Consider the following 27,835-nt stretch of genomic DNA (forward strand, 5'->3'; position numbering starts at 1 on the left):
GGTTTTTTTTTTTTCATTTTAACCAGGCAGACAGTGAATCTGAACTCTGTTGGTAAACCTCTGAACCATCAAACTAAAGTCATTAACATTTTCTCCAACAAAGTAACAGTAAATATTTCATATGTAGTGGAAGACCATTATTGCAAAAGACCAGAGAAATCACCCTGCAACTCCAGCAGTTAAAACGTTTATCCAGGAGGTACAAACACAGTTAAGCTCCCCTCAGGGAAAGACAGAGGAAAGACTTGAACCTTGGTCTCCCACATCCTGACCCTGGCCTGTTGTTTCCTCTGCTATAATTGCAAATGCCTCTAGAATAGTTCTGTTTCAACAAAACTGCAGTGAATTAAACATGAATTTGCAAATGATTACTGTCTGTGTGCATGTGAGAAGTGGAGTGCAAATGGTTTGACAGAAAAAGATCCACCCTGCTCTACTGAGCAGCTGTGATATTTCTGCTAGGAGGATGAAAATGCTCTCAGGGCAGTTAGATCACTAGTATTTCCAACCCAGAAGACAACAGGAGTCTCCTAAAAATGTCAGAATGGTTTCTACTCCTTGGTGCAAAACGGCGCAGGTTTTGTTGTCATCAAAACCGAAACTGATACAAAGAATCGGGCTTAAAGATGAACCTTTTTCTGAACATACCTATCATTAATCTTTCACTCATAGGTAACAGCGTGACAATGTTAATTTTTGTCATCTGTGAAACTTGATTAATCAGCTCCTGTGCTTAGTGGACTATAGCCTGAAATGAATAGTATACTCTTGAAAATGTTGCATCATTTCTTGTCCGGGTGAAGGGAAGATGTTTGTGTAGTCTCCACCTCTATACGCCCTCTTCCTCAGAGAAAATCAGATATGATAATGTAGTGTTTCTGGTTGGGGGCAGAGCTGAATGTCACTTTTGATGAGGAGGCTGTAGCTGGTTGAACTGAGCGTTGATTCTGTAGGGAAACCTTTAGAATAAATTCTAATTAAAATGCATTCCTAGAAATGAGTCCCTGACCTATCTACTCCTTACAGTAAATTATTCTACTTCTAGATTAATATTTGTGTTCAATACCTTTTGAGTTGATGCAACTTTTCCACCATGCTAGACCACCGCTTTTCCCACAGAGCAGCTTTTGCTGGTGCGTGGGCGTACCATTGTGTCACTGTTCCATGGTAACCTGAAGAACGAGAGGGAATCCTCTGTGGTCTCTTACAAGCTGTGCTTTCAAGTAGATCTGTGTGGGCTGTGTTTGTTTGAGAGGTATGAATATGCTCTCAATGTTAGAATGACTTTAAGAAAGGGGTTTCCCTAAGCCTGGGGTGTAGGTTAAACCTTGAGATAAGCGTGATATATATAGATATATAGATATATATTTGCCTCCAAACCACTTAGAGCCTTTATTGAGACTGGAACGTCCTAACCTGGCAGCACAGAGACGAACACCTTCCCTAAATATGGTGAGTAACTTCTGCGTTAGTTTGAAGCTCGTATCAGTGGGTCTCTGCATAGTCTCAAAATGAAGTCATGTGCCTCTTTTCCCTTGTCATCTACCAAAGAGACCTCAAATCCAAAACCTATTTTAAAAGTTTTTCTTTTCTAAATGACTTTTTAATTTCTTCATAATTTTTATATAGAATAGCTATAGCAGAGTTCTTTTACTTTCTTTTTTTGCGCAAAGCTGGACAATGAAAGGTACAGAAACAGTGAAAGATTATTGCCGTAAAGAGCATTAAGGCTATGTCAAACAGTTATTTTGGGGTAAATCTAGTGATACAAAGATTCAGTACACCTGTACTTGGTTTGACCCACATTCCTTCCTTGGGTAACGCTTCTGCTGAGACCTTTGGAAGCTTTACCTGTTCTGTAGAGTTTGGGATGTTCCCTGTGCTACTGACTGACTGGAGCAGGCACAGAATTCCCTTAGCTGGGTTTCTCATTAGGAGATGGACCCTTTATCCATATCTGCTACAAATTGTCTTCTATAATCCACATAGCATTTGAGGGTGGGCTAGGACTCTGGGCTGGGTGGTATTTTGCTTGCCTTCTTGCTGTAAATTGGCATTAATGCTGTGTCTCAGAAGAAGATTTGATGCATTCCAACCTTGAGCAAGGAGCCATAGTGTTATAAATTTCAAGTGGTATGTTTCGGATTAATAAGAATCAATGAGGTGAGCTATGAGGACTAGTGAGATGAAGTTTGTGTAGACGGAGAAGAAAACAAACATGCGTGTGGTTTTTCCCCTCCTTGTTTTAATTACTACTTTGTTAAAAACGTAAAGCTGCAGTACTTCTATCCATCGTAGTGAGAAGCAACGCTTCTGTTTTCAGAACCAGTGTTGTTTGCTGCCAGAGGGCACGCATACCCGTTGTGCTAGGGCAGCTATAGGAACTCCAGACTGCTCTACCTCCCTGCTCTCAAAATGTAGCAAAAGTTGTCAGTACACCTGTGAGGATTACAAAATGCTCACAGCAAGCCATTTAGAAGCCTGGAGAAAGAATTTCCTAAAGGGTCATCTTCCCTTGACTTGCTTCTGGATCCTTAGTACACCACGATATGCTGCTGGCAGAGTCCTAATTTCTAGCAGCAGTGGTACCGTGTTTCCAGAAGCGTGGGCGCACTAGAAAATATGGAAAGCAACGTGCATTTCTGAGTTGCTTAGGACTGGTGTTCCTGCCAGCCAAGCAATGCCAAGGTTTTTTTGCAGCTGGCTTGTTAGATTGTTCCTACCTTTCTCTGGGCTCTTCTTTCTCTTTTTTGTCCTGGGATTTTGAAGCTTGGCTGCAGAGCATGAAATTTAAGTAAAACAGAGCTGCATTCCTCATCTAAATCAGATCGTTCTTACCTTCTCACTGTTAAACTTCTGTTCTTGTAGTTGCACAAATTTTTGTAGGTAGGTCTGCCTATATCTTGAATTCTTTTCTCACAGCATCCTTCCCAGCCATGTGGACCCTGTACTTGGAGGGATCTCCTTTCTGTTACTGTGCTATCTCTTTATACTGCAGAGACTCGATTCCAAAGTCATTGGAGTTGATAGATCCTAAATCTTTTCTCTCTCGGCTTGGATTGTACAAGAAAGTTCCATCATTTCTCTTTCCTATCACAACATCACAGTTTCACTGTAGTGAGATCTTCATTAAAAATTGTTCAGAAAAACCATCTTGGGCACTATCAATGAATATCATAGTTATTAATCTTGCTTTTATCCTGCAGCATTTTTCCTTTTCACTTCTATATTTTATCTCTTAGAAAGCCTCCTGTCCATACTTTGGTAATGAATAATAATAAAGAACCATTTTTTACTGCATAATTTAAAGCTGACATTTCACAAATACCTAAGTACTTCCTTCCCATCTTGCCCACCTCCAAATAATTTGTCGTGCTAATTAAAGTGGGATACAGAGCATGAGAAAATATATATATTGGAAAGGCTCATGCAGTGCTATTCCATGAAATATACCTAGTTTGCAAGTGTTTTTCTGAAGATCTGTGTACTTGGTAGATTTCTGTATATTCAACGGATCTGTGATTGCTTGATAAATGAATTTTAAACAAATTAAAGATATTTATTGTTGAGAGTTTTATTTTATCAACATATTTTATACTTTTTTGGAACTAATTTGTATTCTATTAACAACAATTTGCTTTCACAGAAATTGTGTACAATAGGTATGTTCAAAGTATCATTGACTTTGCCCCCAGACCTGTGTACACTAATTAGCTTCAGTCAAACTGAACATTTTCCAGTGAAGAAAAGATCTCTTCTAAACATTAAAAATGAGTTTATGTGCAGTATCTGAAAATCAGTGACTGCATTTATATATCAGAGGGGCTCAAATAACTTGAAAGTTAAAATTTGTTTCAAAACACAGAAAAATGTTGGGATTTTCTTCAGGTGACATCTTTGGTTGTCATCATACATCTTCTAGCAACTTCTTAACATGTTGTAAACCTCCCCAAAACAGAAAAGCTTAAATCCTCCCAACTCCCGAACTCATAATCTTATAATAATTAGAGGTTAGTATTTTCGTTTGTTTGTTTGTTTGTTTTTATGGCCTTCAATGATGGGAGAAAGAGGGTGACTACAGGAATCCAGAGAAGTACTGAGGGTATTTTGAGGTATGCTGTGTGTAGCTTTAATGGCTTGATGATATTTATGACTTCCTCTGGTCACTTCTTACGTGACCCTTTTGCACGTTGGAAGTGTAGTCATGACTGTTTTTGGCACTGAACTTATGTTTCGTAGCCTTTCAAACTAGCTTGTATGCTTTAAACTCACCTGTGCAGATGCCCGTGTGGAGTGACTGACATGGTAAGCTCAAATGCAGAAGTCTCTGTCACCCAAGCATTTGTGCCACTCATTTCTACTTGAAGAAGGGATTTATACTCATTGGGGAATAATTGTCTCACTTCTAGATGTAGTTCTCAAGATCTTCAATCCAAAGATGTTTAGAAATTGTTAAATGGACTGACTTCCAGAGAGAAATATGCCTGAAAACTGGTTTTCTTTCCGTTTTAATTTAAGAAAAAAGTGATATATTGATTTTAAGCAAGGTCATGTAGTTCAAAACCGTGTTTTGTACCCACCACTTAAACTAGTTTGTGTGTGTCAATGGAAGCATTTTCACACACCCAGCGGTGGAGGACCAGCACTTGTAGGACCAAAGAGCTATACAGCAGGCACTGTCTATCTGTGCAAAGTCACCCTGCTACATCCAGTACGACAAAGCAAATGCAGAGATTACGCTGCACATTTTCCTTTCCTGGACCGGAGCCAAAGAACCGGCAGTGCAGAGCCTCTCCGGAGTCCCATCTGCTCCGTGCCGAAAGCCAGGTGTTCAGTTCTGGGTAGAAGTAGTGTGTTCAGTCTTTAATTGGCTCATTCCTTGGTCTGGCCCATTTCAAGGGTTTTTTGTTTTTTTGGGGTTTAATTTACTTCAGTTGCTGCATAGTTTGAGATTACCTCAAGAAACGTAAATAGGCTGCTTATCAAGTTGTGGATATCACAGCTTCGTGGGAGGGCATCTGTGAATTAAGTTCTTGTACTTAATGGTGAGATCAGTTTTAAGTATTTGGCATTAAATCTTCCTGCATCACACAGGGCAGGTACCAGTTTCATTTTATCTGAACCAAATTGGGCAAGACAGAACTGAGGAACCTAACTACTCTTTATTTTTGCAAAAATCAAGCTTCAGATTTTAAATTTTGGTTAGAAACTGTCTAATATTGAAGTTTCAGCACTTTATCAGGAAATAACGGGGGAGGAGAGAACTAGCAGATCTTGCTGTGTTTGTCTGTGGCTTTTTCTCGTGCTGTTTTTACATGACTGAAGCTGCATTTTCAGTTACAAGCATTGGATGCAAAAGCAGAGAGACATGTAATGCAATGGCTGGTTCAAGGCTGGCTGCACTGCATACTAGTGCCATTATGAGTACCAAACCTGGGAATATCTAGGTAGGAGGAGATCACAGAAATATTATATGTTTGACTTCTTCAGAGCAAAAAAAATCTTGAAGGCTTCAGTCCTGTTTCAGATCAGCTTCAGTGAGTGCTGCTTAGGATCTCTTTCATCAAATGCTTTTTTATTTCTTTGGTTGTTCTTCCATTTTGATCACATTTACAGTAATAATCCATTTCTCCCTCCCACTCCTCCTACACAACAGCCACACACAGATAATGTATAAGCTGCTGGCTTGTTTATCAACAGCATTTATGGTTATATTTGTTCCATTTTGTTTCGGAGCTATTTTGCAAGATGGGTAATACTTACATGAGGTAAGTTTACTCGGCCTGTCTGTGACAGGCCCTGGATCTTTCACAATAGAAAAATGGGTATCACTGAAAGGGTAACTTGTTAATGGGTTTATTCCTTATGTATAATTTGCTAGTATGTACTTCCATTTATTTGGCATACTCTTTGTTTTCTGCTCCCTCCACTGTGACAATATGGCCGTTTATGGTGGTGGTCTGTAAAATTGAATCATTGAGCTGATCTAGGCAGGAAAAACAAAACAAACCAAAAATCTCCTTTCCCTTCTCTGCCTCTTTTAGGCTGGCTCGTTTCTGACATTCATTTTATATTGCATTCCCACAAAATATTGCTTTTGTACAACTGAAGAACAAGTGAATTACAGAGTGGGTTTGGGGAAAATGAGCAAAGGTTTGGGCAAATAGGATGCTCTTAAGCTAGAATTAGACTTGGAGAAAGAAAAAGAGAATGGGGCAAGAGCAGTGCAGGATTTAACATTTAAAATACAGATGTTTGTGAAATGCATTTTGAATAACATTTTGAAACTCCAGTGTGATGAGTGCCTGTCCGGCTGTGATCATTTTTATAGTTAAGATTTTTTTAGAATTATTGAGTTGTCTTGTCATTCTTGACCAATGTTTTTTTTTCTCTCCAAACGTGTTTTTCATATGTGGAAAACTTATTTGTTTCCAATGCAAATTAATTCTCCAGCCAAAAGTGCTTTTTTGGCCTATTCAGGTGTATCTAGTAAGTACTTAGGGCTTGGAGCACTGATAAATTTTGTGGGTGAGCACCAAGGAAATTTTGCACCCCTTCTACCAAACATTTTCAATTATTGCGAAACCCCTTAAATCTGTGAGCAGAACTGATCCTGTTTTACTTCAGGGTGTTCCTGTTCTTAAAAGCCTTGACAGAAAGCAGAAAATTTATGTAATTCTGAGCAATCGTTTACATGACCATTATAACCCCCTATTTTCTACAGAGCCTTAATTCCTTGAAGTAGTTGAATTTTATCCATCTTGGCTTCAATTTGTCGGATCTAATAAAAACCTACAGCATTAAGTTGCATCTTATAGTTGTAAAAACTTATGGTTGTTTTAATAACACACACTTGCACATGGTACAATAACCTAGTTGCATCTCTTTCGTTCAGATTCATAACTGTAGATTTAGATTTAGCACAACTGCTGCTGCCAACACAGGTCAGACTCATTGCTGTAAATTTTTTGTTGTGAAGGATAAAAAATGATTTTTAAAAAACAAAAAAAAACCTTATAAAAAAAAGAGAAAGCCTTTCAGAATTGACACGCTTTACCAAAAAACCTATAAGAAATGAAAGGCAAAGCCGTTACTCTGCATCAACAGTCCCTTGTGCATCAATAGTTTGGGAAAGAGTGGAGGCAAATCAAAGCAGGTGGCAATGCTGCTTAGCTGGCACTAGCCTGACCATGCTCAGCTGGGTGGATCATGCCAGCTATCCCTGCAGATAACTTTTTACTGCTTTTTCCCATATCTTGGACTGGATAGAAGAGGGTGGATGTACTTCCATGCTGCAATAATGAAATGTCTTCTGATAGCTGGGCTGGCTTGTGTAGATATGCATTAAATCAAGGTGCCCAACACTGAGAGTCACGCTGCAAAATCTGCATATGACTAAGAGTCAGGAGATACATACAATGGACCTTGTTGAGCTGCAGGGGAGGGGACACCCCCCACCCCAGCAGATGTTAGCTATAAGACTTCTGGAGAACTGCTTGTTTATGCTGGCTGGGTGTGCAGCTGGGCCATGCAGTGATTTGGGAATTGTCGGCTTTAGCAGCTCCTTTCCGTGCTTGGCAGAGCAGGGCCACGGAAAACCCAGAGCACCCACCATGCGATCCCAGAGCACTCCCTAGCAGGGAGTTTGCAGCACCCTTTTCCTGCGGGCCCCCGATTCTGGCTCACCATCCTGTCACTGCAGAAGCAGGAAGTGACATGTCTAATAAATAAATATATTTTTCTATGTTCTTCACTGCTCTTTTTCTTTTCAGTTTTTCAGAACTTTCTTAGCTTCTTGCATGAATTTTACCAACATAGGTATCTTCTTTTCAATAACATCTAACCTGTATCCCTTTAATGTGGCCTGTTTTTCAGCACATGGGCTGCAATACTGTGCGTAACTTGGCAAATGCATCTGAGGCTGCTGAAAAGTCTAAGTCCAGTGGGATGAATTAGAGATGGAATAGCAGTCTGAATTCTGTAGGTTTTTTTTTTTTAATTCAGACAAGTATGGTCAGATTTCATGTAGTCATTTCATTTTATTTTTTGTTGTTTCGGTGACGGTAGGGAGTGTTCATTCTAGGTCAATGTTTTTCAAATTTTATATTTTCAAGTTAGTCACCTAAAAGCCAAGTTTAGGTGCTCCAAAATAAAGGCTTAATTCTCATTAGTACCCAGTGTCTGGAGCTCCCATTGAAATCAAACAAATACAGCTTTCCATACTTCAACATGTTTTTGTTATGATTAAACAGACACTCATAAAACTAGACAAGCTAGAATCAAGTTTCACATGAAACTGAATTGACATTTTTTCTTAATAGGATCCTTGTAATTAGTGATTACCAGATGCACTTAAAATGTGTGAAATGCCTGCAGGAATGGGAATTAAGGGGGGGAGGGATACCAAACACCTCAGATCTTCTCCTGGCAACCTTTAATTTTAAATTTCTGCTCTGCACATAGATGAAGCAACGTGGTTTCTATAAAATGTTCAGCTGTGGTTTCACGTTAAGTTGATGTTACCAATAAAGAGAGTGACTTGTAATTGAAAACTTACTTGCTTATAAATAGCAGGTTTTGCTCTTGATGGCTCCCCACTTTATTTCAGTGGTCACATGGCTGTCCTTGTGATAGGTGTCATGAAACCTGCCAGTTTTCTAATTCCAGCAACTATCATAATGCTATTGTTTGTCATTTTGATTTAAAGAGAAGAATAAGACTTCTGGGCTCCTTTTCTGATGAACTAGGGATGTCCCACATAGCCTGAAGAAACATACCCAGGGCTGTTACCAGCCTGCAGCACAAGAGCAGAATGACTCCTCTGGATGGGGTGGCATTGGCTCACTCTTTGTACCATCTGTTCTCCCACTTGTGATGGAGAGGTGGTGGTACCTCATAAAATTAAAAAAAACTTACTGTTACCCTGATGCGTGTCCTTTTCTCTGGGACATATGCTTTTTGTCTTCTCTCCTTTCTCTTTGGAAATGCAGTGCTGAACAGTAGCTGGCTCTGACCAGAGGGAAGCTTGTTAGGAGCTTGTCTAGTTCTGGAACAATGCACTCGTGCACAATAATTCACACACGGCTCCTTTTCTTTTCTCTCCAAGTGATCTAGATCAGACTCATTACTCAAATTCTCTTAAATTTGGAGCAGTAGTTTTACTGGACGCTTCCATGAAGCATCTGAATTTTCTGGTCAATATGAGGACGTGCTTGAACTCTAGAGTATTTAAGGTAGTTGATTCTTTTAGGATGAATAATAAAAGCCTTTTTGCAACACTTCCAGTGTTTCTGCGACTTCTGACAGCTTTGCTCCTTGGGTAGATTCTTGCCACCGGAGCCATAGACTGTTATTGCTCCTATCCTTGCAAAACTGTCCCTGACAGAGTGGTGGACTTAAGAGAGGATGATGCTGAGAAGGAGGAAGTAGATTCCTGGCTTGCTGGTCAGCCATTTATGGTATAGGAAGAGGAAAACAGAAATGCGGGCAAGACATGGTTATCTCTTGTCATTGTAATCGTGTACTTAAATTTTTCTTCCTACATTGTTAATCTTTTTATTTCCCCTTAAAGTCTGCTTTTTTTCCCTCCTTGTTTCTAATAGATTCACTGTGAGCAGCTCAAAAGGAAGAATAAAGATGCAGAGGATCATCTAGCATTGTGTCCCCATCAGAGTGTTGAGATGGAAAGGTATTAACTATCTTAATTTTACGTGGAGAAACTTCTTTTATTTTTATTTTTTAAAAAGTAATTTACATTACATTATTGGAAATACATAGTTGAGTGTTTCCTGCATATGTCAATCAATTTATCTTCCAGAGACCCAGGTTAATATTTTTTTTTTTCCTGCTTTAATCTGTCCTGTGGAAATCTATATCAGTTCTATTTAAATGAGTGAAACATGGAAATATTCTGTACTGAGAAAAGCAAAATCATAGAGAATAGTGTAGGTTGGAAGGGACCTCTGGAAGTCATGTGGACTGACCTCCTGCTCAAAGCAGGGCTAGTTAGGTCATGTTACTCAGGACTTGCCTTGGTGAGTTTCAAACATCTCCAAGTATGGAGATTTCACAAACTCTTTGGGCACCTGCTTCCTGGTGAACTAATATTAGTTCTACTGATAATGGCAGTAAAAGAGGTTGTACTGTAGGATATAGAGATAAAGAGGTCACATTATGGCTGCAGACTCTGAGGCCGTGATGACGGCAACGCCTTGCTAAGACTGTCAGTGAGTAATAAGGAGCTTTAAGAAAATTAATAGTGCTGAGTACTTCAGTGAATACTGCTGTATTCAGCAAGACAATCTCTGGCCAAAAAAAACAAAATTTGAGGCAGCTGAGAATGATTAAAAGGTAGCTTTAAAAAGTATTAAGTATAGTGTGTGGATTTGAGAGAGAGATAAAAAGAAAAATTGTTTTAAGGTAACTGTAGATTGTTTGGGGAAGCTTAAGAAATAATACCCTACCCTTCTTTCTTCCTGTAAGAAGCATTTTTTTCCAGGTTAGTTTATTGTAAAATAACTGGATTTGAAATCCCTTGCGGACTGGGGTTTCCCATTTATTCAAGACATTGTGAGCTGCTGCCAGCGCAGTTTGACTCCAACCTGTCTCTGTGAAGGCAGGGAGGCGCCAGGTTCCCATCTGGCGATGGCATCCCTGGTGAAATCGTATGCCAGTCGCTGGCAGTTCAAGCCCTGGACCTGTGACGCAGACAGCCGTGCAGCAAGCTTCCTCTGCCTCTCCGCTTGGCTGCCTAACAGCTACCACAGGCAAGAAGTTGGCTTGACTTAACAGGGCTGGTTGTCCTCTGTCAGCTACTGTATGTTAAAATTTCTGGCTACATTTCTAAATGGTGTTCATCTGTTTATTCTGCTTGCGCTGTTAGTAGATCACTGAAAATATCTCAGGTCTGTGTGGGAGACACTGACCCAAATGAATCATGGACTTGTTTTCCTCCAAGGGTGCAGCCCAGCTGTGAGCCCAGGTCAGTAAGGTGTTGGTGACACATCCACATCCTGGCCAAGGCTGAACTAGGAGGCAAAAGTTGCATAGGTCTTGTTCTGTTTGTGGTGATGCCTGATTTGGGAAAAGAAAGAATAGTGGTGTAAAGTACCAGTTAAAAATGTCAACTATGTAATTCCACCAGAATTACAGCTTTCCACAGAAATGAGTATACGTAAGATCTGAATAGACTCGTGGTGCTCAAGCTGTATATGTAGAGTGAGCAGCCAGTTAAGCTGTATCTGTGGGGCAAAGCAGCCAGTCCAGAAAGGGCTGTGGGAGGGAGACCATTTCAAAAAGGTGCCTACTGAGGCTAGGAGAGTGTCCTGAAAGGGGTGCAAGGTTTTCTAGCTATTGGTCTTCCTAGAAAAAGAGCAAGCACTTGAAAACATCTAGATTTGTCTCCCTTTTTGTGTTTTAACTCCTAGTTTTCAGTTCTTTCAACACTTTCCTGCCATCTCCCACCAGCTTTCTGCATGTGTACATTTTACTGGGGGAATTCATCTGCTTAGAAAGCACACGCTACTTGGTAATTCTGCTTGGCCAAGCTTTCCATTTGATTGATTTTCATGGCAAAATTTCAATTCTGTTTCCACTAGTGATCCACACGCAGCTCCGTGAGTCCTGGGTGATGAGTCTGGGTGACAGTGCTCTGTTTACTGCTTCTCCAGAGGGACAGTCATCTGTAACTTGCTCGTGGCTCATTTAAAGCCCGAGAAAGTTGGTGAAAATAATTTAATTGGCTTTCCTGAGGTTTGAACTCAGCCCATATGCTGTCCATCAGGAAAATATTCACTTGTGGTCTTGGTAGTATAATTCAGCAGAAGATCCAAGTGAAAGGAGGATGATGTTATTTTCCTGATGTACAGGCTGTGTAGGGTGCAGAAGTGAGGCGGCAGCATTGAAACGAGTCCCAAAGGACAGGAACCTTCAGGCACGGAGGGGAGCAGCTCCGTGTTATACGTAACATGCCATTTAACGCAAACCAGCTAGTCGTCGTCGTCGTCTTGCATGTTGCATATTTGTTGAGGGAAATAGTCAAAGTCTGGGAGACACTTAAGTGCCTGTATATTAGTAGCTTTACTTCTCTCTTCACTGAGATGGGACAGATTATAGGTGCAGCTTCAATTAATCGCTAGGCCCTTTTTGGTGGTGTGGTTTTGTGTGTTGTTTTTTTTTTTTTGGCTTATTTTCAGAGAAACCAGATGTGTTTCCATTAAGAACATGCACCTCTTTTGTTGTTGTGATTTGTGTAATTCTTAAAATTAAGCAAAACTATTAAAGAATAATTGTTTCTGTTCACATTAACAGCACACAGCTTCTCCAGATGTGGCATTTGACAGCCAAACAGCTGCTGGCTATTAAACGTGTCTTAAAAGCTCCATTCCTTTGTCGTAAAGGGAACAGAAGTGTAGGGACGTTTATGGGGTGATAGGCAGATGTTTTGGCTACATCAGATTTGAGCGAAAGTTTAAGTGGTTTCTCTGCTATAGTCACAGTACGTACATGTTTTAACCCCTATCATACACTTTGCCTTTTGGAGCTCTCTTCTTGGGACTGAATTGAGATTATTTCTAATCTCACACTTACCTCCCAAGCAACAGTGCCAGCACTTTTTTCGCAACATCTGGGACATCTCACACCAAAGACAATGCAGTTCTTCTGCAAGGTGGATCTCAGCTGCTGCTGGTGGCTGGCTTTCCAGCTATGCTTTTGAAATACTGGGTGAATTTTTTTTGGAGAAACTTGAGATAAAAAAATTAAGTTGGAAATAATTTGAAATAATGTGTTGCCTTTTTTTTTTTAAACTTTAAGTATATCCTCATAATTGTCAAAGGCAGGTATTCTTTTTGTGTTTGTACCAGTGCAGTACACTTTATGCCCAATAAACTGTTTTTCATAAGTGGTACATGTGAGGTGGAACATAGAACGAGTGGAACTCAATTTCAAGAGATCTGGCTCAAATTCCCAAGCCTAAATTCTGAGCAGAGATCCGCTCACTGGGTGTTGAGTGCTGGAATAGCACCACTGATCTTTAGGGAGCTGCACCACATTGTAACTATTTTCTATCAGCTCAAAATCTACTAAACTTGTAAGAGCTCATGAGGCTGCAAAATGTTTTTTCTGTAACAAAAGTCTTTTTGTTTTCTTGGCAAAATTTTGTTCTTCCCGTTACTTGTTGGGCCGGAAATTCTTTGTCATGTAGTCTTAACTGGATAAGATTTTAATATAAAAATCCCAATGTATTTACATGAAAAAAAAAAAAATCTAAGAATTTTACAAAACTGAATTAAAAGGGAGCACAAATCCTGTAAAATCATATGGAACATAAAAGAATAGGCTAGTTCTACGGATAAACTGTCAATTTGAAGAATTATATGCCTAATTTTATTCCTATTTCAAGTCTATTTCTAGTACAAGTTAAGTTAAATATTCTGTAATCCAGGTCTCATTCTCTCCCATGTTCTAAAGGTTTTTTTCTGAAATGGAGTGTGTTATCATAAATAGGGGAAATATTAGCTGAAACGGTTTGAAATTTGCCACGTTTTTTAAATTTATCTGAACCAGTTCATCCTTCATAATTCAAATGCAGAAATTTATTTCTTTCCGTGGATCTGCTCCTTAGGCTTAGCAAGAATCCTACATCCCAAATGCCCACCCAAGGGGCCGAAGCATGTGTTTAACCCCTAGACTCTGGAATTCATTTCCCGTCAAAATATGACTCCGTGGTGTTGGCGTCTGGCTGTAAATCCTGGCTTAAAACCTTTTTTCACAATTGTTTATGGTGTGTATTTGTGCTTTCACCAATCACAGGAGAATGACCCCAGCACGCCAACCTTGAAATTATTATCTCAAATAGAGTTATATGCCTTCGGTATTAATATTTTGCAGTAAATGTCTTGGAACATGTTGTAGGTGTGTCCACTGTTGCGACATAACTGCTATTAGTAAGCAATAATGCCAGTTTCCGGTGAAAACCGGGGAAAGCCAAGAGCACACAAATGGTACCAGCTGCAGATCTGGGACTCTGCATGGGGCTTGGACCTGGCTATTTGATAAACATATATTTCTTGGCCATCAATCTATGCTGCTACAAGCCCAAAGCGTGTGGCTCATCAAAAGAGCATGGGGCAGGCCATCAGGAGCTGAACTGGTTGCTGCTCGGTTATGGAAGTGTGTATTAGTGGGACTTGTTCTGTCTTCTGCTGCTTCTCCTGACCAGGAAAAGATGGACTGCAAGGAGTGCCCTTGACGCTATTAGAAGCCACTGGTGTCCACATCTCTCACTTCCTTTCTGGTGCCGTCATATTCTGGCTTTAGTGATGGTTTTGGGCCAAATACGGATTTTGCTCTGGCTCAGTTACATGTATAATTTAATAAAATTCCCTGTGTGTGTACAACCAGCACTTCATTGCCTAACCCTGTGAGGACAAACAGACCAGCATGGTTTATTTAGCTCGGTGGAATTGATCTGCGTAGGAATTTCAGTCCTGTTCACGTACAAAGCATGTGCTGGGCACAATATTTGTTCTGGCTCCCAGCTGAAAAACTGAATTGCTGTAAAAAGTATGCAACCATTTATAAATAGTTAATTACAAAAAGCCGATAGAGCCTAGAAATTGAATTGGCGCAAAGATGTACCATAGAGCAAAAAGTGAAAACCATTTTAAAGGCAGCTAGGTGAATATGTGGGAGAAATGAAAATATCTTCAATGTGGTGCACAGTTAGTCTCTAGCGGTGAAATCCTGCATGGATATGGCAACTTGCAAACCAAAGAGAACAGACCTGATTTCTTATTCTTGGAGGATATGGCTAGAAGAATATTGGCTACTACTTTTCAGATATGACATGGAAATTATGAGTAAGGTTGGGCGCTCGCCTTTTCCTGCAAGCTGCTAAAACTTACGCTGGGAGACCAGCTTTCTTTATTACATCTGTAGGTTCTCTTCCATGTGAAATGTATTAATTTTCCCAAAAAAGGAAATTCAGCGACTAACACGAAGTTTACAAAGAGGAGTTAATGTTCTAATCTTTTATTGGCTTCTGCATTAATCATAGCATGCTATGTAAGTAGGATGAGTTGTGTTCTTATACTTTAGAAAGCTTTTGCACATAGAAGGGATATGCTTTGTCCCATATGACAACATGAAAATGCTTTTAATGTTCTCTGATGATTGATTTTACAAAACGTAAGAAACTATATGTCCCAAATTTGAATGGATTTTTCTGATTTTTTTTCCTAACAGAGTGCCTATTTGCATAATTTAATGATTGAAAACCAAAATACCTAATTTTGGAAAATGTTGGCAACAGCATAGAACAGTAAGTGTATTAACGGTGCACAAACATACTTGTAAACTTCACAAAACCAAAAGTAATTTTGAAAAAATTGCTCTCTGCAGAAGCTAAATGCTGTGTGTCCTCTAGAGTTCACCAGGGGAAGCTCGGGTAATCATCAAGAACTCTCTCTTCTTCTGGGGTAGCTCCTAATCACCAGTATCTTGAAGAGGTATTCAAGCACTCAGATCATCTGTGTGCTCTGAAAGTCCGGACTGTAAAATGGATCTATACACCAGATATGATTAATGTTTTACATGACAATAAATATATCCTTCCAATTATCAAAGTGGCTAATATTAAAATACAGATAAATGGAGTAATAGTTTCTGGTCAGAAGACCTTAGTCTAAAAACTGAGGGAAAACCAAATGCACTGAGAAATCCAGTCAATGATGTAATTTTCCGACTTCCGTGATGATGTCAAAATACATGGATATTACAGAGCAGCAATCAATGTGTAGGGATTTGTCTCTTTTGCAGTTTCCTTTCTTTTACCTGTTCTTGCCCAGGTACTCCTAAACCCAGAAAGGAGAATGGAGAGAGGCAGGGTGGGAGCAGCCACAGGTGAGCATCATTTACAGCCACAGCATCAGACAAATTGCAGGGAGCAGAGCAGAGGAATGAACGCTTCCTGGCTGAAAAGAAATATTTAAAGCCAACCCACCATCTTTATGGGGTATTTCCCAGCTTGATTCACGCTCTGGTCTCGGGAGGCTGTGGTCACACATCTCCTCTCACTGTGGCTGAACCAGCAGCAGAGATGAGTGCAGCCTGCCTAAATACTTGGTGCTGCACTCCTGCCAGAGATCGCTGCCTATCTTTCACTGTCCTCAGGACTGCACCTAGACATTGCTCCTTTATTTTGAACAGTTGTTTTAGTCTAAGCTGCTTTAGTTGACTTAAAAGTGTTGAATAAACCTTGACTACTTTGCCCAAGCTGGGTGAGTGGGTTGTGCTGGTGGTTGGGAATGGTAATTTGCATTAGAGAGGTAGTGAAGGTGGAAAGTGGCTGGGGTTGTAGAGGAGTTAAACTCTTTGGCTGGCTTTGCTGCAGCTGGAGCAGGATGTGTGACTGCAACCCTGGGCAATGAGCAAAATACTCTTTGCCAGAAGCCACTCATAGGGCCAGTGTTTTTTTCTCTCAGCTAAGCTGTAAGCTGGTTGCTCTACTGATCTCACACAGGAGGTGTGTGGAGCAAGGAAAGAGGAGGACAACTAGCCTACCTTTGGTTGGTTGCCGAAGCACAGATAAAAAACCTGACGTTTTGAAAGCTCAGTCTGAAAATATTGGCCTGTGGTTTTAGCAGCTCTGTCCTAAATCCCTCAGTACTGTTCAGTAACGTTTCTCCTCACTTTACTTAACCTCTCCCTTCTTTTTTCCACATTTCTAGGGACTCTGAGGAGGCTGCAACAATAATTTCTCCCTTACTATGTAAATAGAGTTTCATGCACTTTTCCTAAAACTGCACCATGAGCGACTGATTCCATGCTGTGGCTTTTCAATTCTTCCGAGCATCCTCAAAAGCACTGAGTGCTCTGCACAGCGTATATCCAATTCTGTTATGCAAAGCAGTCTCAGACTGGGTCAGGGAGTCCAAATGAGCTGAAGATGCTGTTTTCCAGGGAAGTGCATTTGAGAGAAAAGGGGTGTTGCTCCTTACGTTGCAAAGCTTGCATTATATAGCTGATTAAAAATGAAGGCTATAAGCAGAGTGCTTCGTCATTCTGCTCCCTGAGAATTTATTGTCCGGGAACCTTAGCACAGAATTGCTTAAAAAAAAAAAAGTGCCATTCGCGCTGGTCTATGCAGGATTTTGCAATATTTAGTGAGACAGAAAAGGGTTGGATTTCTTTTGCAAGTTTTGTTGTTTTCCTAATGTAGTTTTCTTCACGAGCTGCCACACGGTGCCCACATGATCTGCTGGGGCTCACCTGCCACCCACGCACAGCTGAGGCTTTGAAAACTGCCACAAGTGTTCAGAGCAGCTGCAGCCTGCTGCACCGCCGTGAGGTTCATGAAAATGTGCATCGAGAACATCTTGCTCTTAATCATCGTGGTTTTGAAAGGGAGTTATGGCCAGTTAAAGTGGTCTAACAAAAGATAATACTGTCCTCAGTTGGGTACTCTGTTTCTTTGAGCTTGCACTAGTTGCTATATTGGTTTTCCTTAAAAAAAAAAAAAAAAAAAAAAAGGGCAAAAGGTTAGAATGAAGAAATATCTTTCTGCAGAGAAGAAAAATCATGTGATGTGTTCTAGTGCTTCAGGACCTTCCAGAGCTAAAAAATCCTGGTCTTGGTTCCCTGTGTAAAAGTCCTATTTCCCTATGCCATAGGTCTAACTCTCAAAACACATCCAAATATCTTGTTTCTGCCATGAAACTTTTTTTTTTTTAGTGCAGGCAGGCTTCATGGCAGCTCTGAAACTGCCATGAAATTGCAGCTTGTCCAGCTACTAGGCAGCAAGTCAAAAAAAAGCTCTTGAGTTTTACTTGTCCTTACTTGTTACTGTTGGTATCTTATTGTAGTACCTCTGCAAATGATTTTGCATTCATGCTTAATGAAAATACATTACTGTTATAGTTTCTGTGTTGTAAATACCGCAAATAAAATGAATCATTTTATGCTATCAGCACAAAATTCTCCACACTTATTTACTCTTATGATTAGGGTAAATGGGTTTGATTATTGGATAATTTTATCAATTGCCATTCAAGAGTTTCCTCAGAACCTGCAGTGCGATCCCTGTGGATTGACTGTCTAAACTGCAATAAGTGTAACTGATAAATTCTTACTACTTTCACTTTTTCTGGTAGTTCAAATGAAGAATTTAGTATTTCTGCCTAAATCAAGAAGTAATCTTGCTATAACAGGTCGGTAATACTTTTGAGCCTTGCAGTTTCTGGTCATGCATTACTTATATTTAGAGTTGGTTTAAGCTGATTAGGAAATGAAGGTCTGAGCTTGCAAAAGACATGAGTATTTCTTGAAAACTTGGGTTGGGTCTAGGGCTTTTTGGGGTTTGTTTTGGTTATGCCTCGGTCAATTCTCTGAAAGTCACATTCCACCATTATGGTGGATCAAGTGAATCAGCCCTAATTGATAGTTAGTTATGTGAATTTGGAGCAAGCCCTTAAGTGCACATAAGTCCTGTGTGTCCTTAGCAGAGAGACTGAAAGAAAAGAATTTTCCCACCAAACAAATACCTTTTTAGTGTTCATAACAGAGCAATTTTTACAAGATATGAATGTTTTTAAAAGGAACTGTCAGGAAAAGAAATTTGAAAATGCATGTCAGGTATCTATTACGGAGTGTTACAGAAAACAAGATATGCCGTCAAAAAACTTTCTGAACTGAGCATCTAGTTTTGGAGTTCAAAACCAATTTTGATTGCTTTTTTGTTAAAATTGAATATAAAATCCTTGAAAATGCGAGTGGGTGGGTGGGGTTGAGGGCACATGACAGTCTTCATATAATCCCCAAAAGGATTGACTAGAATTTTGTAAACACAAGGTAGTAAAATTCATAAAGACTGCTTTTTTAAATATTTTAAATTAATTTCTACCACAAAGCACTTAGAGATTTGTGTGACACTGCTCTAGTGCTCTCTGATTGCGTACCAGGAAGGAAGGTAGCAGGAGCTCGCTGCAGGACTAGCTCTGCTGCCTGCATTGTCACATTCAGAAGAAACAGATGACAAATTTACCTTCTCTGTGCTTCAAGTTTTGGTGTAAAGTTTAACGTTGCTATTTCTTTCTAAGCAGGTGTGAAAGTGAAGAGCTTGATGTTGAGATAAGGAACCTGATCGAGAAGAATAACACTTATCAGTCATGCGAGGACCCCGAACCTATTGCCCAAGAGAGTCCGAACCTTCAGAGAACTTTGTGTTCCCTTAAGGTAAATGCAGTCTGCTTTTGCAATGTTTATGTGCCAGGAAAGAACATTCAGGGGATGTTCTCTGGGTGACCTGATAATGCATGAAACTTTCTGATTTCTGAAATGATGCAATGAACTTGCTACATTTTTTTTTTTTCTGATACAGCCACTTTCTATTATCATAGAATCATAGAATCATACAGGTTGGAAAAGACCTCTAAGATCATTGTGTCCAACCGTCAACCCAACTCACCATGTCCACTAAACCATGTCCCTAAGGGCCTCATCCACACGTCTTTTAAATACTTCCAGGGATGGTGACTCCACCACTTCCCTGGGCAGCCTGTTCCAAGGCCTGACCACTCTTTCAGTAAAGAAATTTCTCCTAATGTCCAATCTAAACCTCCCTTGGCGCAACTTGAGGCCATTTCCTCTTGTCCTATCGCGTGTTACTTGGCAGAAGAGACCAACACCCACCTCGTTCCAACCTCCTTTCAGGTAGTTGTAGAGCGCGATGAGGTCTCCCCTGAGCCTCCTCTTCTCCAGGCTAAACAACGCCAGTTCCCTCAGCCGCTCCTCATAAGGCTTGTGCTCCAGGCCCTTCCTCAGCTTCGTTGCCCTTCTCTGGACACGCTCCAGCACCTCAGTGTCCTTCTTGTAGTGAGGGGCCCAAAACTGAACACAGTATTCGAGGTGCGGCCTCACCAGTGCCGAGTACAGGGGCACGATCACCTCCCTAGTCCTGCTGGCCACACTATTCCTAATACAGGCCAGGATGCCGTTGGCCTTCTGGGCCACCTGAGCACACTGCCGGCTCATGTTCAGCCGGCTGTCAATCAGCACCCCCAGGTCCTTTTCCTCTGGGCAGCTTTCCAGCCACTCTTCCCCAAGCCTGTAGCGTTGCCTGGGGTTGTTGTGACCAAAGTGCAGGACCCGGCACTTGGCCTTGTTGAACCTCATACAGTTGGCGTCAGCCCATCGATCCAGCCTGTCCAGGTCCCTCTGCAGAGCCTTCCTACCCTCCAGCAGATCAACACTCCCGCCCAGCTTGGTGTCGTCTGCAAACTGACTGAGGGAGCACTCGATCCCCTCGTCCAGATCATTGATAAAGATATTGAACAAGACCGGCCCCAGTACTGAGCCCTGGGGAACACCGCTCGTGACCGGCCGCCAACTGGGTTTAACTCCGTTGACCACAACTCTCTGGGCTCGGCCGTCCAGCCAGTTTTTTACCCAGCGAAGAGTAAGACTTATGAGGAAGACTGAGTGAGAAGATATGTTTTTTAGTGCTTTAAAAGGTCAACTAAACCCACTGATTATCCAAAGTGCCACCCTCTGTGGCCAGCTGTGCCTTTTGGATAACACAGATCCACAAAACTATATGCCCCAAAAGCACTGACGTTTCTGTAGGTTGTTGCGTTTGGTAGTTCTGATTTAACTGAGGATGAGCAGAGGTGTGGGGGACAAAGATCTTTGGGATTGTCAGAAAGGCTTTTAGATAAATAGGAAGAAAGAAGAAGAAAAATGATGATTCAAACCCACACTTCTTACAAAGAGAAAATTGTAAGGCACCTGCTAAGATGGTTGTCTGTGCTTGCAGTGAAGCAGTGGTTAACAAGCATGACAGAAACTTGTTATAGGTTTCCCTCTCAGTTTCCCTGCTCTCCTCTGAAACAGCAAGCTGCTTTTTATTGTGCAGTAGGACGACAAAAGGAAATTCCTGTTTTCTGCAAACTGGGAAAGGGAGGAGTAAGAAGTGTGGAGGAGAGGAGTGATGAAGCCATGAATGCCATCCACCTGCAAGGGGTGACACACTTACCTGCCTGTGTGACTTCCCTACAGGGCGAGGAGGAAGGAAATCTCTGAAGGCTGCGCCCCAAAGCGTGATGCAGGAAATTGATGGGGAGGTAAAGAGAGATGACTCTCTTCTATGAAATCCAAAATTACACATAGCTCCTTTCACATGTAAACCGCCATCTCCAAAATTACTCATGACCTCGGGCCATGAAACTGAGCTGAGCCTAAGGAGATGCCCCAGAGTCAGACTAGTGGGATTAGAAACAGAGAGAGAGAAGCCACAGGGAGGAACGGGGAATCCCGGCCCCAGGGGAGGAATAAGCACAGTGAAACAGAAGTTGGTGAAGAAACAAGTAGCATCGAGCTATGAAATCACAGGGCAGAAGAGCAAGCCACAAATCGTCTGTGGAAAAACCTGGTCCCCCATGTAACCTCCCTCCAACAGGAGATGTAGGAAAGGATTTGGGGGGTGTGGGGAGGAAAAAGAAAGGGTGTGCTCACTTCAACTGTTTACATGGAGTGCTTCAGCACTTCACACAGAATACCGTGGCAGTATTTCATCTGTAGTGCTTTTATGCTTTTTGCATTTATAGCACTTGTTTGCCCGTGAAAGATGTGTGTGTGTGTGTGGTTTTCATAAGTTAAAGGAGGAAGGTTTATGATATTTCTGCACTAGAAATATACTGGCTATTTTTTATTTATACTTTTAAGTCAAACAGCTTTTCGCTTGGCTGGTTATTGTCTTGGACTTCAAGTGAGTGACAGCTTGACAGTTGTAATGATAAGCTCTAACAACCTCAGTATAAGATGCTAGGAGTACATGTATTGGATTGTGTGTTTTGGAAAAGCAGGTAATATTTTTAACAAATCTAGTATACTTTCAATTATGAAGGTTATAAAATAGTATTAAAAAAAAAAACAAACAGAAAATATCAGTTTGTGAAATTAAATGCTGATTTAGACTTAAAATGAGGGGAAAATTCTATATTTAGGAATTAGGGAAAAGTTAATAATGAAACAAAAGCGTACCCTTCCCTATAGTGTTGGTCATTCATCAGGAAGTTATTTGGCAGAACCAGCAAGTCATTTTTATTCTGTAACTTCTTTTTCTGGAATGAAGCGTATAAATTGCACGTTGCAAAATGGCATTTCCTTCTGAGCTTAAACCGCTTTTGAGACTGTTATCTGGAAATATCTGTAAATAAATTCCCTTTTTCAATTCCCTTTTTCACCAGGATAATATACAATATTATTGTGGTTTTAAAAGCAAATATTTGGGAGAGAGAAAATATAGGTCTGTAGAATGAACTAATTCTCAGCACATCCTTCAGCCTATGATTCCTTTATCTGCAGTACTTTAATTGCAGCTTGTCATGATGCTGTGTTCCCTGCTCTGGGAGAGGGAAAAGAGGGAGGAGATAAGAGAGAGCATCCTTACAGGCAGGTCACAGCAATTAGAGCCTGTTGGTGTACTCGGGTCCCTGACACCCACATATGGTTCATTGGTCTAATATAAGGGACTTGAGTGCCTGTGTCCCTATATGGAGTTTGTCTAGGTGAGCAAACTATCTGGGTTTTTTTAAGTGTTAAGCTGAAGTGAAAGGTGAGACATTAGTGTAGCATCATTCTTTTACACTGATTTAAGCTCTTCTCAGTTTAATGAAATGCGTTTACTTTTGCTAGAGCCATTGACCAAAAAGGAAAACGTAGGATGAAATCTTTTACTGATTAGAACAATTGATAATTTCTAATTCACATCTACTTATCTATTCTGCCTGTCTTCTGTAACATCACTTATGGCTGTGATGTGCAGCAGGAGTGATCGTGAACGAGAAGGATTGCAAGCTCCAGTCCTGCAGACGCCATAGTCTGTGAAAATGCCTGTTCTCAAAATGTGACTCAGGAAAGAAAGGGTTCCTTGGTCTTCTATAGAGGAGGGAAACTGAAGGCCAAAAGGATCAAGCAATTTGCTCTTTTAATATAAGAAATCAAAGAAACAGTTTCTTTACCACAAAAAAGTAGCTTCCTTTTTCAAATTTAAGTATAAAGCTGATTACACTTAACTGGAATAAACTAGACTAAATATTATGCATGAAAATACAAATATTACTAAAAAGTACTCATGGAAAGTGTTTTCAGTATCTTTAGGGCATCATCAAGGTTTTGCACACAAGAAGGATGCTTTCTGGGGGAGGTGAGGGCAGATAAAAGTATCAAATAGGAAGGGAAGAATAGCAACTAAAATAATTAGTGGTGTGTCAACGTAAAGTAAAGTTGACAGATAATATATTTTATGGGATCAATTTGTAAAAAAAATCCAATAAACTTTCAAGCACCTAAACTGTTTTGGGTATGAAGTGAGAAAAAAAAATTTCATTTAAGGGCTATCTGTACTTGCAACAACTATATTGTAAAACTCAAAATAGCCTGTTTGCTATAATTACGAATTATCATCCAATTATTGTTCCATGAAACTGGGATTTTCATCATCAGGCCTGAGTGTGCAAATGCTTAGGTACTTGAGTAGCCATGCCCTTATACTTAGTCTCATTGGCGATGATGGAAAACAGTGGATAAAGAAAATCCTGAAACAGAAGCCTGTGTTATATTTTACTTACTCTGAAACCACATCTTGCTCTAATTTTATCTGGTTCCCACATATTAAGGCACACATTTGCATCTGCACATATTTTTCTGTCAGAGTGAGTGCCTAACCGAATAGCACAAAAGGTTGAGGCTGACACACTTACTTAAGGGAAAATCCCTTTCTAGCACACTTCTCTGGGTGAAGCACGTGGACCAGATTTAGACAGGAAGCGGTAGATTCTTCTTCTAGTTTAAGAGTTGATTTTATTCTTCAACTAAAATCTCTCTTTTTTTACCATTTCACCATGTGCACCAGAATGTGAAGAGGGGTTGCAATGGATATTGTAGCAAGCACTGCTGGCATAATAACAGCTTCAGGAATAAAGCCAAAAGTGAAGCTCAAACAAAATGTAAGCAAACAGAAGGCTCATCGGAAGCCACCAAATTTTAACCCAAGTAATCTCAGAGTAAATCTAGCTTCTACAATTCTGCAACTGAACAGTACAATAAATAATAAAAAAAAAACCAACCAAACAAAAAAACCTCAACCAATCTCACAGCAGATACCTGATCGGCTAGGAAGAAAAAAAAAAAAAAAAAAGATGATTTTACCATTTTGTCACCATCAAGGAAAGATTCACTTTTACTTGAGTCAAGCATTTTAATGGTTCTTGGTTTCACTCTAGTTATTGAATAGACGGGACTTTCAGAGTGGCTTTCATTATCTTAATTTGTGAGTGCCTATTTTGTAATACTGTAACAGAAGCCTTTCCCAGAATAAAGATCCAGCACTCTGAAAATGAGAACTTTTATCTTCTTATGGTGCTGATGCTTGTGAGAGGATTCAGTGTTGGCCACAGCTCCAAGGCTTTGATTTTTCTCCCATTGCAAGCTTCCCAAAGATGACTAAAAGGCATTTACACTCAGAAAGGTCAGGTCTTCCTAGAATACAAACTAAAATAATTCTCATTTTTAAACAGGGAAAAAAAACCCCCAGCCTCAAAGCTGCTACTAATAGAAATTACAGAATATCATAGAAATAGTATAGAAATTAATAAAAGGCTTCTAAGCAGTTCAGCCCACTTTGCCCTTGCAGGCAGGGTTGTATGCTGCCACTTGTGAGTTAATTTGGTGAGTTTCTGAGGGGCAGCAAATCCTGCCTGGTCCCATTTGCTTCCTGGGAAGCTTTTTCAATACCTGGTAGCCGACTGGCTTATTCCTGCTCCTCACAGCAGTCTCTCTGCAGGAGCTTCTGGCTCCCAGCTCCCTGCCAGGCATTGCTGGCAGCCACACTCCAAAGTATCTGAAACTTTCTTCCCTGAGCATGCTCAAACTGATTGCCATGCAAGAGGATGTTTCCCCCTTCACCCCAGTCTTTAAAGTAATTCAAGACAGCTGTGAACAAAAATGAAAGATAAAACAGGTACCATCTGTCATAATGATCAGAGCTGCCTGATGAGTTTTGAAAAATACATGGCCAGTTCTCTTCTGTCACCATTGCCTGTAGCATGGACAAAAATCATAAATGCCAAGGACAATGCTTCATAGGCTAAGTATGTGTGTATGAATGGGGAGAAAAAAAGGAGTGTGAAGAGTGGGAGAAAGTTGGGTAAAGGTCTTACTAAGAATTCATGCTGATTAAGAGAATTTAAATGTTTTAAATTATGATTCACAGACGTTACGGAAGGTTTCAGACTATTAACCAAACTTGCAGGTGCAGGTTTGCTTACTATAATATTTTCTTAATACATTTAATCATGTTTTGATCAGTCACTGTAATAGAGAGAGAGCAGTGGAAGCCAAGGAACAGAAGGGCTCACGTAGACATTAAGGAAGCATTTTTATAATACACATAGAAGAGAAATTATCAACCACTCTTGTAGGAGGAGCCAGATCTGACCAGCTCTCCAAAAGCAGAAAGTGATCACTCTTGTTGTATTAACTTCATTCTCTTAAGCTACTGAACTTCACTTGCTCTTCTGGAGAGCAGACTCTGATCCATTTCCTCCTTTGTTTTCCATGTTTGCTCGAACTATGCTAAAATGTAAAGAAATGTTTATATTCAGTGGTGGTTGATGCTCCAATTACATGTCGCAGACCAGCAGCAGGAGTAATGACGTTTTGTTTCCTCGTTTGGGATGGATAGAAGGAAGGTACAAAATAAGTGACTTTCTGGAGACAGAGTGGAAGGAGAAGTAAGGGATGAGAAACGGATGAAAAGAGAATGTAAGTTACTTACACTCTTGCTTTAAAGTGTGTGATGGACCCCAGCTAGATAAAGGCCTGTATGTCTGTGTATTTTAGGGAGGCTATAAAACGTAACACGACTCTGTCCACTGCGGACTATGATGTGGTTTTACACATGTTTATGGGGAAATCAGAGGCAGTTTTGCTGTAAGAGGTTGCCAAGTTTGTATTTCTCCACTTGGAGGCTATTCCCTGCAGTCTGTTTTCTCGCCTTTTTTTTTTCTTTTTTAGCATAACCAGTAAATGCCATGACACAGACTGACTTGTTCATTTAAAGAGGAAGAGATGAAATATTCAGGGAAATTAAGGTTCATGCAAGCATTAGATTGGGATTTATAAAACTTGCTGACCAGTTTGTCACTGCTGTTACATCACATTTAGCAAGTTTTGGTTTTGCATGTTAGCAGCTAAAGTAGATATGATTTCACCATAGTAAAATCTGATTTTTAGCTGTCTGTGATAAGAGAGTGACTAGATTTTCCCCACAAGCCCTTTACTGCAGTGTTAGAGACGATGCTAATTTGCATGGTGGTATGCAGCATGTATGTAGTCAGGGGTGCTGCCCACGTCTGAGGTGCCATTTCCGTCCATGGCTGCAGGAGTGGCTCAGGCAGCTCCTGGGGAGCACTCGCCTTCGTTAGCGCTGATGGACGTCCTGTCAGCTCAGCGCGCGGCTGACATCGTTCCCACTGTGCAGAACAGGCACGCTTGGTTTCTCCTTGGGTATCTTCTCTGTTTTTCTGTGGACATTGACCAAACAGTGCAACACCTAGCAAACATACGCTGCCTTGCCTTTGGACAACTTTGCTAAGTCTGTGTTTTCCTCCAAAATTTACTTTCCTGGTATTTTGTGCAGACCCGTTCATACTTTGCAGACACCCTCTTCAGCTGTCATTTTTGTTTCCTGTGAAGCTTCCTGAGCTTCCTGTGACTGGGTAGCACTAGGACAAATTTTCCTCCAAAATCTTTAACTGGTCTGGTTATGTTTTCCAGGCTGGAAAATTTTAACAGCTTTTTGAAAGTTTTTTAGGTTTGGGACTGCATTTACAGTCTGGTCTTCAACTAGAATTCTCCAAGCAATTTAAAACTGCATATTTGATTCAATAGCTTGAAACCAAGTATAAATGCCTTAAAAATATTTTTCTTTTTTTGACTTCTGAAGTCTGAGAGTTGTCAAAAAGAGTCCTCCTTTCAAGGATTTTTATATATCTCAGATTTCTGAAGTGCTGTTGTACAACTAAGTTGTTCTTCATTGTGTAGCTATAGACTGATAAACAAACGTGTGTCTTTATCTCCACAATACCAAAGAAAATTAATGTTGTCATCTCCTTGTCTTTCTTTTCAGTGCCATTAACTGTTTTCACAGAGAAAGACAACAATTTTGCTTCAACCTCTCCTAGTTTTTGCTGGAAGACTACCACCACCTCTGAAGAGCTTGAGCTTTTGTTCCCTGCTCATTGGCATTTCTTCTATTTGTATAGATTTCAGTCATACTCTTGTCTTTCCAATAACCCGTACTGTTCTTACATGGCAATCAGTACAGAAAAGTGCCTGTGAGGGAGGGAACAAGGTCGAGCTGCTCGCACAACTGAACAGCACCGTTGTTCTTGAACAGCATGTTGTTGCCCTTGAGATGTATTTCCTATCAAGTCTCTTCAAAGGCATCTGACTTTAGGCACTGTGTGAAGGGGCATCAGTGTTATCTGTATGAATGCTAAGCTTGCCTAGCTAGGCACTGAAGAGTACTTAATGTCATTTCTATTCTGTCATATTTTGTATAAAATACTTGTAGTGAAGAGCAATAGCTAAGATGGTGCGAGAAAATTTAGCACTGTTTTTAACATGTATACGTAGGGTGGAAGGCCAGGAACAAAGCTAAGAGCTCCCACACAGGCATGCCTAGCTCAGAGCTTATTGATTGTTAGCAGGGAGCAGTACGTCTTTCAAACAAGACGGTAATGTTAGGTGAAAGATTTGCCCAATACGTAAGGCC

At 40.5% G+C, this 27,835-nt stretch overlaps 1 protein-coding gene across 3 annotated transcripts in view; it reads left to right on the forward strand.

Moving 5' to 3' along the window:
• Window positions 1–27,835, forward strand: part of TNIP3 (TNFAIP3 interacting protein 3) — an 84,344-nt gene that overhangs the window by 20,787 nt on the left and 35,722 nt on the right. For 2 of the 3 annotated variants that reach the window (XM_075150253.1, XM_075150252.1), the window contains 2 exons: window positions 9,603–9,688; window positions 19,101–19,233. In XM_075150253.1, coding sequence (XP_075006354.1) covers window positions 9,681–9,688; window positions 19,101–19,233 — 141 coding nt within the window. In that variant the 5' untranslated portion in view covers window positions 9,603–9,680. Of the gene's footprint in view, window positions 1–9,602; window positions 9,689–19,097; window positions 19,234–27,835 lie in introns of all 3 variants that reach the window. The other variant, XM_075150251.1, reaches the window with a different exon arrangement.

The sequence above is a fragment of the Calonectris borealis genome, chromosome 4 (genome assembly GCF_964195595.1).
Source record: "Calonectris borealis chromosome 4, bCalBor7.hap1.2, whole genome shotgun sequence".
NCBI lineage: Eukaryota > Metazoa > Chordata > Aves > Procellariiformes > Procellariidae > Calonectris > Calonectris borealis.